General features: G+C 40.4%; 1 protein-coding gene across 3 annotated transcripts; it reads right to left on the bottom strand.

The window, feature by feature from the left end:
• Positions 1–6,793: 6,793 nt before the first annotated feature.
• On the bottom strand, positions 6,794–14,497 carry PDP1 (pyruvate dehyrogenase phosphatase catalytic subunit 1). Of its 3 annotated transcripts, none has more exons than XM_010833513.1 (3): positions 14,358–14,426; positions 11,454–11,590; positions 6,794–10,881 (listed from the first exon to the last, which is right to left on the bottom strand). In XM_010833513.1, the coding sequence occupies exon 3, from the start codon at positions 10,835–10,837 to the stop codon at positions 9,221–9,223; it is 1,617 nt and encodes a 538-aa protein (XP_010831815.1). In that variant the 5' UTR covers positions 10,838–10,881; positions 11,454–11,590; positions 14,358–14,426; the 3' UTR covers positions 6,794–9,220. The 3 variants fall into 3 exon arrangements, with proteins under 3 accessions (XP_010831815.1, XP_010831816.1, XP_010831814.1); XM_010833514.1 differs by having other exon boundaries at positions 11,440–11,590; XM_010833512.1 differs by lacking the exon at positions 11,454–11,590 and having other exon boundaries at positions 14,358–14,497.
• Between the last annotated feature and the right edge of the window lie 66 nt (positions 14,498–14,563).

Below are 14,563 nucleotides of genomic sequence, written 5' to 3' on the forward strand. Positions count from 1 at the left end.
AGTAGTTTGAGCAATCTTTGGCATTGCCTTTCTTAGGGATTGGAATGAAAACTGACCTTTTCCAGTCCTGTGGCCACTGCTGAGTTTTCCAAATTTGCTGACATATTGAGTGTAGCACTTTCACAGCATCATCTTTCAGGATTTGAAATAGCTCAACTGGAATTTAGTCACCTCCACTAGCTTTGTTCATAGTAATGCCTCGTAAGGCCCACTTGACTTCACACTCCAGGATGCCTGGCTCTAGGTGAGTGGCCACACCATCATGGTTATCCAGGTCATGAAGACCTCTTTTGTATAGTTCTTCTGTGTTTTCTTGCCACCTCGTCTTTACACGTTCTGCTTCTGTTAGGTCAAAACTCTTTGTGTCCTTCACTGTGCTCATCTTCGCATGAAATGTTCCCTTGGCATCTCTAATTTTCTTGAAGAGATCTCTAGTCTTTCCCATTCTGTTCTTTTCCTGTATTTCTTTGCATTGCTTACTTAAGGCTTTCTTATCTCTCCTTGATATTCTCTGGAACTCTGCATTCAGTTGGGTATATCTTTCCCTTTCTCCCTTGCCTTTCACTTCTCTTTTTTCCTCAGCTATTTATAAAGCCTCCTCAGACAACCACTTTGCCTTCTTGCATTTCTTTTTCTTTGGGATGGCTTTGGTCACTGCCTCCTGTACAGTGTTATGAACATCCATCCATAGTTCTTCAGGCACTTTGTCTACCAGATCTAACCCTTTGAGTCTATTCAACAATTTCACTGTGACGAATAATCATAAGGGATTTGATTTAGGTCATACCTAAATGGCCTAGGGATTTTCTCTACTTTCTTCAGTTTAAGCCTGAATTTTGAAATAAGGAGCTCATGATCTGAGCCACAGTCAGCTCCCATTCTTATTTTTGCTGACTATAGAGCTTCTCCATCTTTGGCTGCAAAGAATATAATCAATCCAATGTCAGCATTGACCATTTGATGATGTCCATGTGTAGAGTTCTCTCTTGTTTTGTTGGAAAAGGGTGTTTGCTATGACCAGCATGTTCTCTTAGTAAAACTGTTAGCCTTTGCCCTGCTTCATTTTGTACTCCAAGGCCAAACTTGCCTGTTACTCCAGGTATCTTTTGACTACCTAATTTTGCATTCCAATCCCCTAGCATGAAAAGAACATCTTCTTTTGGTATTATATCTGGAAGGTCTGTGGGTCCTCATAGAACTTGTCAGCTTCAGCTTCTTCAGTATCAATGATTGGGACATAGATTTGGATTACTCTAATGTTGATTGGTTTGCCTTGGAAACAAACTGAGATCATTCTGTTGTTTTTGAGATTGCACCCAGGTACTGCATTTTGGGCTTTTTTGTTCACTATGAGGGCTACTCCATTTCTTCTAAGGGGTTCTTGCCCTCAATAATAAATATAATGGTCATCTGAATTAAATTTGCCTATTCCCGTCTTTTAGTTCACTACTTCCTAAAATGTTGATGGTCACTCTTGCCATCTCTTGCTTGACATGGCCATCATTCCAGGTTCCTACACAATATTGTTCTTTACAGCATCAAACTTTACTTTCACCACCAGACACATCCACACCTAAGCATCATTTCCACTTTGGACCAGCCACTTTTTTCTTTCTGGAAGCTATTTAAATTACCCTCCACTCTTCTCCTGTAGCATTCTGGACACCTTCCAACCTATGTAGGGTGGGGCTTATCTTCTCCAAACAATGAACAAGCCCAATAAACACTTTCTAGGTTGGACTGAACTAACTGAAGTGGCAGTTCAATCCAGCTATAATGTTCCAAGACTTTGATGGGTGACTGGTTAGGTCACTCAAGTTCAGTGTCAAGTTACCTCATACCTAGCTCGAGCTCAGTGGTCATGCACTACCGTAACCAAGGAATCGAGAGAAACAGAACATTGTTTGAATTAAATGTATCAGTTTATTAAATGTGAGCACAGACATGAAAGACTAATGGCAATATGTAAACCACACAGATGTCTCTTACCTAACCACCAGCCCTTTCTCAGCTAGAATTAGTCAAGTCTCCCACCTGAGTGGCTGGAAGCCAGATTTCAGCCTGGCTATGGCTATGGCTCACCTCGGTTGTACTTCTTTCTCCCAGTCCTGCCCCAACTAACTCTAACATCCCATGCTTTGCTCAGCTAGTCTTTACCGTCTCTGGTAGTTCTTTCTCTAAGTGTATGCTAGCTGCAAGGATGCTGCAGTCACTGTGTACAGCTGACCCTTGAACAACAAGGGTTTGAACTTCCCAAGTCCACTTATATGTGGATTTTTTTCCGTAGTAAATAATACAGTGCTACTTGATCTATGGTCGGTTAAATCGGTAGACGTGGAATCACAGATACAGAGGAACAGTAGATCCAGGTGAACTGAGACTATAAAGGGCTGACTATAACTTATACTGGATTTCCTACCATGCTTGGAGGTTTGGGGCCTCTGTCCCCTCCTCGTTCAAGGCTCCAATGTATATACACCTAAGGTTTTCTCTGTGGCTTGTATCTTTCTACCTCACCTCCCACCATGGAGATTTCAACAAGTGAACTGGGGAGCTGAGGAACTGCATACTTGGACACCACCATGCATGGCTGATTCTTTCCCCATTTGGCACACCCTGTGGGTGGCTCCATTCCTCTACGTGTTAGACTAACTGCTCGGTTACATGGGTGTTTGCTGCTGCTTCTGAGCATCTTTGTCTCTGCTTTCCAAGGGCTTACTTGGCTACTGGCCATTTGACAGCCCTCAAGTCTTCTCAGTTCCAAAGGGATCACCCTGGTTATTTGGAGAGATCAGGCAGTGTGATGTGGGGATTAAACGTACAGAACTTTGGAATATCCACATATGGCTTTGTTCGCTGGGTGATGAGGAATGAGCTACCTCACCTCTTTGTGTTGGGTAAAATAGGGGAAATAATACTTCAGTTTAAGGATCACATTGGTCAGGTCCTGGCAGAAAACTGATTTCATGTTATGTTGTTCAAATGAATGGATTACTCACAGAGGTGTGAGCAAGAATGGGGGTACAAACAAGGGTTGTTGAGGCACCCGGAGACGAGCAGCAGTAGGAAGCCATTAGCATCCCTAAAGCTGAAAGGCGAAAAGGAGGAAGAGCCCACCGAGAACCAGAATTGTGGAAGAGGTGCTGTAGAGTGGACAGGTGCAGCTAAAGCTGGAGGTGCAGCCTGAAGCGTGGAGAGAACAAGGAAGACATTTCCCAGTGTCTCTCTCATCTCACCTGCGGGTGCTACCTATGGGCTGAATGGAATGGGAATCAGGAGACAAGAGAGCCTGGCAGGTGCAGCTGGAGAGCAGGGCTTCCAAGCGCAGAGCAGGGCACAGAGGGTTTAGTGAAGGGGCTGAAGAACCAGACGAAACTAGCAGCACGGGATTAAATGAGAAAATATACAGTATACTTTCCACAGGACCTGGCACATAGCAACTACCCCACAAAGAGTGATTGTGGTTATTGTTAATATCACCAAGGCTGCAAGGTCACTGGACTTCCTGGTTATACCTGAAGCCATCTTTGCCCCTCTAAGCAAGTCATGACGCTTGGTTTAGTAACGCACTCTCTCTGGGTCTGCTGACACCAGAGCTTTAATGATCTAGTTTCTGTTTTCATCAGGTGAAATGTAGGCTGTTTAACCTGTCCCCAGATTTAGAGCAAGAAAAAATGATTTCTGAGCAAAGTTCTTTTGAGAAATCTGTCCATCTGGGCACCACAGATCCCTTTACATATGGCCTAAGACTTTCCTTTGTTCCTCTTATCTAATGAGCCAAGACGAAATGGTCATGCTAATGGAAACTGCTTTGTACTCCAACTGCTGCAGCCCAAGCATAAAATCCATGATTTCGTAAGGGCTTAAAAATGTCTTTTAAACTCCCTTACCTCACCACTATTCGGCTGCCTGCTGTCTTTCCCATTTTGTTTTTGTCCCTGTCACTGGTCCAAAGTATCAGAGGACCTGATGCTCCCTGCCCCCTTTACTGCCTCTGATCACACCCCTCTCTTTCCTCACCTTTCCTTTTTTCCCCTTAGATCTTGTTTCACATTTCCCACTCTTCTCAGTTTTCATGCTTGAAGGCTGGCCTCTCAGTCAACACTGCCAGCCAGTCAAATCCGTCTTGTTGTTCAAGGAGATAGACTGATTAAATCACCGCAGGTGAGATAAAAATCTTTGGTTCTTTGACTCTTCTTGGCTGCTTGGTGTGGCTCTGCACTCCAGGTTTGAGGTGTCTAAAGGGCTGAATGTGATGACTAACCTCCTTGCACCTTCAGTCGTGTCCACCTCTTTGCAACATGGCCAGGCTCCTCTGTCCATGGGATTTTCCAGGCAAGAATACTGGAGTGGGTTGTCATTTCCTTCTCCAGGAACCTCCGTGCACTGTAGTAAAGTCTGACTGTTCAGTTTGGTTGAGTCTGTGCTGAAGACAGAGAGTGAGCCAGTGACCTGTGTATAGCTTAGAAAAGCAGAGAGGTGTGACTCTAAGGACAGTCTTAAATCTTGAAAAGCGTATGTACAAAACTTGTAAATTTTTATATTTTGGAACTTTGCTTCTTTGGGGTTGAGGCAAACTGGTCACCCCTCTGCCTGTGAGAGCTCTCTACAGTCTGTGGGCTAGCAGTGTGCTGATCTTTTAAAGTTTCTTTCCCTACCCAATCCCCCTTTTTTGATGAGGTTTCAGTGAGGTCTGTTAGGGGTGTATCCTGCAGCTTAATTGGCTTAAAATGTTCTCTCCTTTGGTGTGGTCTCTTTGGGGACCAATTGGGAGAAAAAAAACCCAATAGTGTAACTGTTTTGATACTGAAAATTGATAAATGTCTTTTTGAAATAACCAGTCCCTCCAAAATAAATAAATCCAATATGACAATCTCAAAAAAAAAAAAAAATTATTAGAACAATTTAAAACCAGACATGTATGTATTTTAGGAACCTAAATACTGGCTACATTACTGAGCCTAAATTGTGTGGTCCTTAGAGTATATGAATTAAATAATCATTATTAATGGAACATGAAATGCATGAATTTCATCATTCTTGATAATCATTTACTTTGAAGACTTAAAAGTTGAAAGCTATTTAGAAGACAATACTGTATACTGTTAGGATTCAATCCAAGTATAAATTTTGTCGTTAAGAACCAGGCTGGCTGGATTTAGCAGGATTAAGCTTGGCTTTCAAAGTTATTTCTGAAAGGAACAAAAAGTGACCTTCATACTGTAATAAAGTCTATTTAGATACCATTTACCCAGCATGTCCAGGTCTCAGCTACAGTAAATAGTAGTTGTTTTATTAATGAAAAAGGTCAGAATTAAAGTATGTTAATGAACAGACTAAGGATACCAGTTGTCTAGACCCTCTTGCTACACCCAAAGACAAAGCTAACGATAACCCATATTCAGGCATGTGTTTGACTAGTGAGCATGAAATCTTCGTCTAGGAAGAATTAATTTTTTAAAAAAGCTGAGATACTCAAGTGAGTTATATTATTCCAGTCCCAATTTAACAGTCAGCATTTAATCCACTTCTTTCTCATCCCCAATCCTAGCTATGGCTGATGGGAGTAATAAGCCAAGACCATCAAAAACTGGAGGGGACATATGTATACCTATGGCTGATCCATGCTGATGTATGGCAGAAACCCACACAATATTGTAATTATCCTGCAATTAAAGATAAATAAGGAAAAAAAAAGCAAACAGGAAAAACCAAGGTATAATTTATCTATTTTTTATAGGATAGTCATTAGTTCAATCAGTTAATGCACTGTTAACTCAATAAAGTTATCAATGGGAAAGGTACAGAGAAGTCATTAGCGAAGGAATGCTCTCTAATCTCCAAATTCTTCACCAAGTTTCATTTTCATTGCTTGTTTAAAGGGCATTTTTTCTTTAAAGTCCTACCATTAAGGTATGGAACATAAAACTCGCTTGTAATCCATCATGTTTTTGATGTTAAATCTACACTTCAATCAAATAATATCTCTGGGAACTGATAACCAAAGTTAGCTTTTAATGGGGAGAAGGGGCTGATGATGCCCATCAGCAGTGGATATACTGTTCTATTCATACTATGGAATGCTACTTGTTAGTAAGGAGACTATGAATATACTCAACATAAGTGAATCTCAAAAAAAATGAACAAAAGTCACATATGAAAGAGTAAATATTACATGATTTCATTTATATGAATTTCTAGAACAAGTAACACTAATCTATTGCGACAGAAGTCAGAACAATAGTTCTATGGGGAAGGATTAACCAGAAAGGGGCATGAGGGAATTTTCTGTTGGAGTAATGCAAAAGTCCTGTATCTTGACTGGGGTTGTAGTTACCAAATCTCAAATTACATACTTAAAATCTGTGCATTTTATTGAATGTAAAGTATACCCCAGTTTTTTTTAAAAGTGCTATCTATCTAGAGGATCCTAAAGTTAAATATAACCTATCACCACACTGCTCCTGCTGGTGCTAAGTCACTTCAGTCATGTCCAACTCTGTGTGACCCCATAGACGGCAGCCCACCAGGCTCCCCTGTCCCTGGGATTCTCCAGGCAATACTGGAGTGGGTTGCCATTTCCTTCTCCAATGCATCAAAGTGAAAAGTGAAAGTGAAGTCGCTCAGTTGCGTCCGACTCTTAGTGACCTCATGGACTGCAGCCTACCAGGCTCCTCCATCCATGGGATTTTCCAGACAAGAGTACTGGAGTGGGGTGCCATCACCTTCTCCTCCTATCACCACAGAAAGCATCTAATGAATCTATTAATTAAAAAACAACACAGGTCGTTCATTCAGAAAGCAGATACGAAGCTTTAATTCACTGTGGGCATTTCTATTCACTATATAATATATAAACTTTTCATATTTCTTCACACAGATAAATCTTTTATAAGACTTTTTTCCCTCCAAGTACTGTGTACCATAACACCATTACATTTAACTAGCTAAGGACATATTATAAATACCATGAGCCACTGACTATATACAGAAAATGACACGTTAGAAAGTATAAATTAAAAATGTTTAAGAAAGGCTAAATACAATGAAAGTTTACATGTATTCTTTAATTCTAGATATCACATCACAGTGACAACCAATTACAATAAAATCAAAACTTCTTTTAGATGATAATACATTCAAATTTCTAACATCCAATTATTTTCATTTCCACACTGTTAATACTACAGGCTTAACACGACAGGCTTTTAGACTGCAGACCAAGTTTCTTGTGTAATAATAACAAAGTTTCTTGTGTAATAATAAGAATTACTATCTTGATCATGATCAAAAGAAACCAAATTTATATATACTGTACTATACAGAGATGAGACTTTATTAAGTATAATATGGAACTCTTTAGTAAAGGTGTTCAAGAGAAATTCAAATAGTAGCCTGAAAATGAGTTTTAACTGCTACTGTATTCTACATACATTCCGTTAAAAAATGAAGTCTCTGTCAAAACATTTATAAATAAGTATATAGTATAATAGCTTTTCCCCCTCCAAAATACCACCTGGGAGAAAATTTCCAAGGTGACTCAAGGAGGGGAAAAAAAAAGGCCTCAGAAAACAAACATTATATGGTCTCATAAGCGGCAATCTTCCAGAGTCTATTTTCAATTGGAATAAATTCTGCAGCCAATTCTACCTTGCTTCGGTGTTCACAGTCCAGAGTCCTTGAATATCTAGTTCAGTATTCTACAGAAATCTGCAAGGACTCCCAAACACCCCTCAACTAATTACACAAGGGAAAACTGATCATGTTCTGTATTAAAACTTATGTGAAAATTGTACATAGTCATAGCCATTCTTTTAACAGTGATGCTAGAATAAGTGATGAAATATATGCACAGCTGTACACGAATCACCATTAAACACAGGAACACAACGCCATTTGATGCATATCAAATAAGCTCCCCAAAAGCCAATCTGAATATATTTATTTTCATTTACTTTGATACAGCGTTGGAAGGGTCTGCATATAATTACGGAGACTGCTGCAAACAATATTTGATGCTATTAAGTGTTCCATTAAGCAGCAGGCATGCACAATAGTTACTTTAAAAAATTTCTCATGTATGTATCTTAACATTTCTATTTATAAGCTACAATATGTTTAAAGCATTTAGTAATCTTTAAACCAATTATTTAAATTGACCTATACCTAAGTGGGGAAAAACAACAACAAAAAACTTCATCTCAACACCTGAAGGTAATATTTAAACTTTACTCCCCCAAATTATGTAAATTTTTTTAATATGTCATCCTTAAAATTCCAAACATGACAAAAATTCTTACCACTACTAGATTAGAAGTATGATTTCTCAGCAGCAGTCTACCCATCACACACTTAAAGCATGCCACACTTCAGGGGTTTACATGATAAGAGTGACGTGCTGGCTGTAGGTGACCATAATTGAACATCAGTCTCTTCTCTTCATTCTGGATCTTTTATTTCAAACTAAATAAAGCTTTTCATTAATATAAACTAAAACTTTTTTCCCTTTATTTAACACCAATAGAGGAGATAAAACACCTTTATTGTCTCCAAGTGCCCGGCAAAATAGAAAATCTTTCAACTACATTAGGTAATCGGGTGAAGGGCTAGTGTTTGTTTTCTCATTTAAGGAGCATTCCAAGTCAAATGATCACACACAATGACAAATTCAGATTGCCTGGTTCTCGGTCCTTTATGGCTTAAAGCAGTGGATTTGAAAACTACCTCTGGTTAAAATAAAGTTCATGAATAATGCACAGGTTGTACATCTAGGAAATCATGCAATAAATATATGTTCTCATGTACACTGGAATCTTGGTGATGAAAGGGGTCTGCAGGTGTGAACAGTAATGTTTCTTCATTTTACCAAAAGAATACACCCAGCAAGTTCATTGCTTTGGGCCTATTCAAAACCCTGTTTGCCAGGTCATCCTGATTTTCTCAGAGTGATAAAAGCAGCCAATGTCATAAGCCATCTTACGACAGTTAAGGAACTGATGGGCCTCAACTGCAGGTGCTGTGAGGTCTGAACTAAGCAGAACGAGATTCTCAGGATCCTGCCACTCTGCTACAAAGTCACTTTGGACTACCTGGCAGACTAGAGTATCAAATAGGGAAATGCTGAGAATGACCCACTGGAAATATTTACTATAGTATTATCTAAAAAAAAAAACCTATCTGCCCTTTAAATCTATTTGAGAATTGCCTTGGTAAGACCCACTCACTGTTCCTGGTTTTGATATGCCCCTACAACATGAGAATTGAACTGAACTACAATGATTGTAATGTCATCTCTGTACATCCGAGCAAGCTCTTCAGGAAGACTAAGCATTTTGGAGAGGCGCTCATGATCAACAGCCCCAAACTCATTGTTGCCCACAGCGTGGCGAATAAGGTGGGTTGCTGCATTCTGGTCCTCAAACACCGATGACATCTTAGCTCTCCGTTCTGTTAAAAGGCCATGCATCTGCCCCAGAGTCACCTTATAGCCACCAACGGCTATTGGCTGCTGGTGGTGCATGCCTGTTAGGTACTCACCCACAATCCTAACCACATCCTGCCTGTGCATTGTCTCCCACAGCCCATCAGTCGCCAGTACCAGAAATTTATCCTGTGGCCTTAATCGGTGGTAAGTTACTTCTGGTTCAGCAGTGAGATAAGGAGGTGTGTAATAATTAGGAGGGATGAACTTGGTGTATTCATTGTCATTCAACTGGTCTGGGCCAGATTCTATCACTCTCTTCTGAAGGTCAATGCTCCATTTGAACTTGACGTCTCCAAAAGCCCGAAAAGGCATCAGCAAGCCAAGCAGCCGATCCTGTTTCACCACACTCTTGGCCTCGTTCTTTGGGTGCTCCAGTTTCAGCCGTTCCACTTCTCTCTCATTCTGAGCGTTGTGGTCATTAGACAGCGTGACTGCCGACCAAGAGCCGTCCTCTTCCTGCACTCCCAGCATGGCTCTGCTATCGCCAGTGTTGGCCACGTGAAGGTCAACGCCATCCACGTGGGCCACGCAAGCTGTGGCCCCAGAAAATGCCACTCGAAGCACTAGGTAGTTGAGGAAAGAATTGGGATCACCAACTTGAGCCTCCAAGGAGATGTCATTATCAAGCCTCTTGAAAGCATTAATCAAAGCCTCCTTAACATCAATATCAGTCGACTCCCCAGTGTTGAGGTCAATAAGCTCTTGCCAGTAAGTCCTCAAGCTGTTGAAATATAACTTGGATGCCTCCTTACTGAAGTAATCGTTGGGGTGCTTGTGCCACTGGAGAATGGGCAGCAGGGCTCGACCACTCTCTACAGCATTTTCGATCTCCAGCAAAGTCTCGTGGGGTAACAAAGAGACAGCAATATAATAAAAGAGTCTTTCACTAACTGCCTGGGAGCAAGCACAGCCTGCGTGGCCATCAAAAACCCCCAAAAGCATCCCTCTGGTCTGCAAGCAGGTTGCTGCACTCCTCCGGTCCTCAATGGGTGCGTTTGCCGGCAGCTGATTGCTGTCAAATCCAAGGACAGAGCTTACATTTTTGCCATCAAATTCTGGCACTTTGAAACTGTACTCATTAGCTTTCAGGATGCTATTGACTTGGGGAGGTGTGAGGTAAAACTTCTGCGGTGTGGAAGCGTATCTCCTTCCTTGGGTGTACTGCCACCAGCTCTCCTTTGGCCTGTAAAAGGTAGCATACGCCGGATGGGGTGTGTATCTCGGGCGACTCTGCGGAATATAAGGGGGTGAGCAGCAGAGATGTTTGTGGTGGCAGTAACACGCAGTGCCATAGATTCTGCTCAGTTCACAGTTACGAATCAGAGGGAAAAACAGTTGAGTTGGTGCTGGCATTGCATCAGAGAACAGTGGCAGGCTGGAACTTCTGACCGGGATTCCTAGACAGCAATTTCACAGGTACGCACAAAGAAAAAAAGTTACAGATTACTTAATCTATTTTTGCTTTCATAACAGATATTTAGCAGGTGAATTTACAAGTGCCCCGTGCCTCCTAAGGTACTATATTTTACACATATACCATGTACTATCTCTACAGGATATACTCTGCTAAGTGCACTCGATTACTTAATGGAGCCAGGGGCAAACTGTCTTCCAGCTTTACTTTTCTCTTTGTAGTTCTTTATGCAGCACAAACTGGGCAGAATGTACAATAGATCTGGCTGGGAAGAGCGGAGATGAAGGTTATATAACATCATGCAGTGGCAGTCTACCTGGCCAATCACCCTTCTTTTTATCCTTAAAAAAGGCCATGGGTCTCCCATATTGCACAGGGACTTTTCCCATTTATGAAGATCCTGTTTCTAGAGCCATGGTCAATGGTTAGCATTTGATACACCTGGATAGCACCATAAATGTGTTTGGATGCAGCCTCGACCTGTGTGTATTCATGAATTATTTGTACAATATATACATACGTTACTATAATTAACACGTACACGAAAAATCTTACATAATGGATAAAAATAGAAGTTCCAAAATGCCCTCCTTGCATCCAGGAGATGGTCTTGCAAACAATGCTTCTCCAGACCACTGTGCCGATTTGGCAAGTTTAGGGACACAGGTCTGCCACCAAGTCACCAAATAATCCTGGAAAAGTGGGCAGGTTTCATTTATTCATTAATTTTACTATATTTTTTGTGATTAAAAAAAAAAAAAAACAAGTATTTTAGTAGCTCTAAAACTTTATTAGTAACATAAATGGTCTCAGTTCTGGAACTTAATTAACTTGTTAGTATTTTCCTCTGCCTATCAGCCATAAAAGAAAGCTACAGAAATATGGTCTTCATCTTTTATGGACCCCAAGTAGAATTCACCAGTAGAAAAATATTCTCTTACATTTTAAAAAATGGTTATCTATTTGCCTTTGGAAATTAATAAACAGTGAAACAGTAGTCTAATGTTCTACGGTTTGGCTTAAAAAGGTAGAGCATTATACTCGTGAATAAATGAAAAATCGTATCACTTATATCTGGAAGTGGAACACTGAAAATATTTTGATGAGCATTTATCTAGAAAATGTAATAAACATGTATCAATAAGCCAGGTAATCTATACACGAAAAGAATCCCTCTTGTAACACATATTTCCCCTGAATTCTTGAGGTATGGCCTCAGAGTGTTTAACTGGCCTATAAACAAATAGGCTTTAGAAATATCTTAAATAGAGAAACAAATGCAATAAACAAAAAGGAATAAGGAATAGAAAATCACTTGAGCCTTAATATCAACTATTTCTTCCTAAGGTTGAACACGTTAAGAAAAATTTTTACAAATATCATAGAGTATTAGCTATACATTACATTATTTTCACATACCCTTTTTGGAAAAACAGTTAGAAAAATGATAAGTGGAATATAGGGAGCAAACACTGAGTTTGCTTCGGTAATAAGCACTGTGTAAGCCAGTCATATAGAACCCCTTTTGCATGTGATAGAATGTACCATTATTTTAACTGCACTATTTAAGAAGAAATTTGTTTACAAAATTGAAAACAAGATTAGGCAAGAGAAGGTAATGAATAGAATTTTGGAAATAAGAGCAATAACTAAATAACGTCTGAAAGGCAGTCAGGTCTTTCAGAAGACCTGAAATTCCAGAAGAACAGGAATCTATCAAGAATAACCACTTAAATAACAGCACTTTAAACTGAATACCTGAAAGTCATCCAAAGGTTAAGTGTACATGACTGAGCCAGGAGATGTGCTACAACGCTGGGCCACATGACATTGGCTTTCAGATACGAACGATATCTCTTGCTAGGTTTGTATGCAGAAAGCACATGGACTCATTTCATGCTTTGTATGAAGATTATTTCTATTATTAAAAATGGAAACATACCAATTTTCATGAAAATAAATTTTCTCTGTAAGTTTATATACGTCTGCATTTAAGCTTACTTTACTATGTAAGAATTTTAGAGGAAAAAAAATACCTGTGTTTCTGTATGGAATGCAGGTTGAATCAAAGTACTGTTTGTGTTTGGAGGCGGGGTTTGAGAGACAGATGTGTAACAGAACTGGGCTATATGACATCTGATCAAGAAATAACAAGACCGGGAAACTCACACTTTCCTTAAATTCCTTTGTTTTGACAATCCTCCTGCTTTTCTAATTGACTGCAAAATGAACTATTTTGGCAAAAGAACTGATTCACGCAGCAGATGCTTTGAATACATAAATTCAAACACCAGGCACTCAAGTAACATACATTTTTCCTTCAGGCATAAATTCTCAAGATTAAAAACAAAAAAGCAGAGAGTCAATTTTATTAATTCGATCTTTCAATTACTCAGGGGTTTAGCATATGGACCGAGATTCCCAACATGCCTCTCAAAGTCAAATTCCTAGGGAAGTTACCTACTCTGTGATTAAAGAGCATTCGTTCACCACCAGTACAAGTGACATACTCTATCAGACCAGTTACTCCTGGAAGTTAATGTACTTTCGAATGCTTTCATAAACCGTAAGTGAACATTCGAAACACTCTTGAGTATCCTTCTGAATATCCTGTGATTCAACAACAAAAGTCCATGAAATCAAAACTCTTGTTGACAACTTGCTAAATTAACGAAGTTAAAAGGGCTCTGATGCAGCAGTAAGAATAGCAGCAAGGTACAGTTGTGGTAAACTGAAGCACCGTCAAATCTTCAAGTTATTTCTGGCCACAATTTCACTTAAAAATTCCGATCCCATGATCCCGACTTGGCCACCTTAGGTACAGCATCTTAGTCTTAGGCAGATTTTGCCAGTGACTAATAAGGAAAAATGAGCTGTAAGGAGAAACAGGAAAGAGATCCATCCATTCTTATTGATGTACTCTGCAGGGCTTGTGCCAGGAAATGATTCCACTTTATCAATAAACTCTCAGAACAAACTAATTAAGAGAATGCAATTACTGCCCCGACTCCAGAGCTCTTTAGCTTTGCAAAGCTTTTGGTGTAAATGCAAAAAAAAAAGCTTTACTAATCATTAAATGTGTCAGAACCCCAGTTTATGTAATCCGATTGCATTAAACACCCCGCATAAAGACTCTCTGCGATTTTTCAGCATTTTGGGGCAACGTTTAAGCCATTTCACAGCTCCTGTTATCTCTACATGAATGAAGAAACCTGCTGCCTTTGGAATACTCCGAAGCCCCAAGTCAGCACTTGTTTGATCAGTTTCCTTTGTACCCTACCTGAAAATGGCACTCACTTAAGGCGTCAACTGCTATCCTGGTGCAGGATCCCTTTGTCCCCCCTTTTCTACCTACCTCACCTCTTCATTCCACACAAACCCACCTAACACCATCCACACGCAAAATCAGTCATCATCCTCCCTGGGTACCCAACGCTAGGTAGTTAAGGGAATACCTACCAATTCGTCTGGGCCCGGGACACACACACATTCTCCTGTCATCACAACACGGAGCCGACAACATCCACAACCCGCGCGGAGAGCAGCAGCGACAGCGGCACCGGCCCATTGAAAAGCAAGGCAGAGATGCTCGTTAGAGGAGGCGTCGGCAGGGGAGGCGCGAGCGGAGGAGGGGCGAGATCTCGCTGCAGCCGGGTGAATGGGGC

This window comes from Bison bison, unplaced genomic scaffold, assembly GCF_000754665.1.
Source record: "Bison bison bison isolate TAMUID 2011002044 unplaced genomic scaffold, Bison_UMD1.0 scf7180017863702, whole genome shotgun sequence".
In the NCBI taxonomy this organism is placed as follows: Eukaryota; Metazoa; Chordata; class Mammalia; order Artiodactyla; family Bovidae; genus Bison; species Bison bison.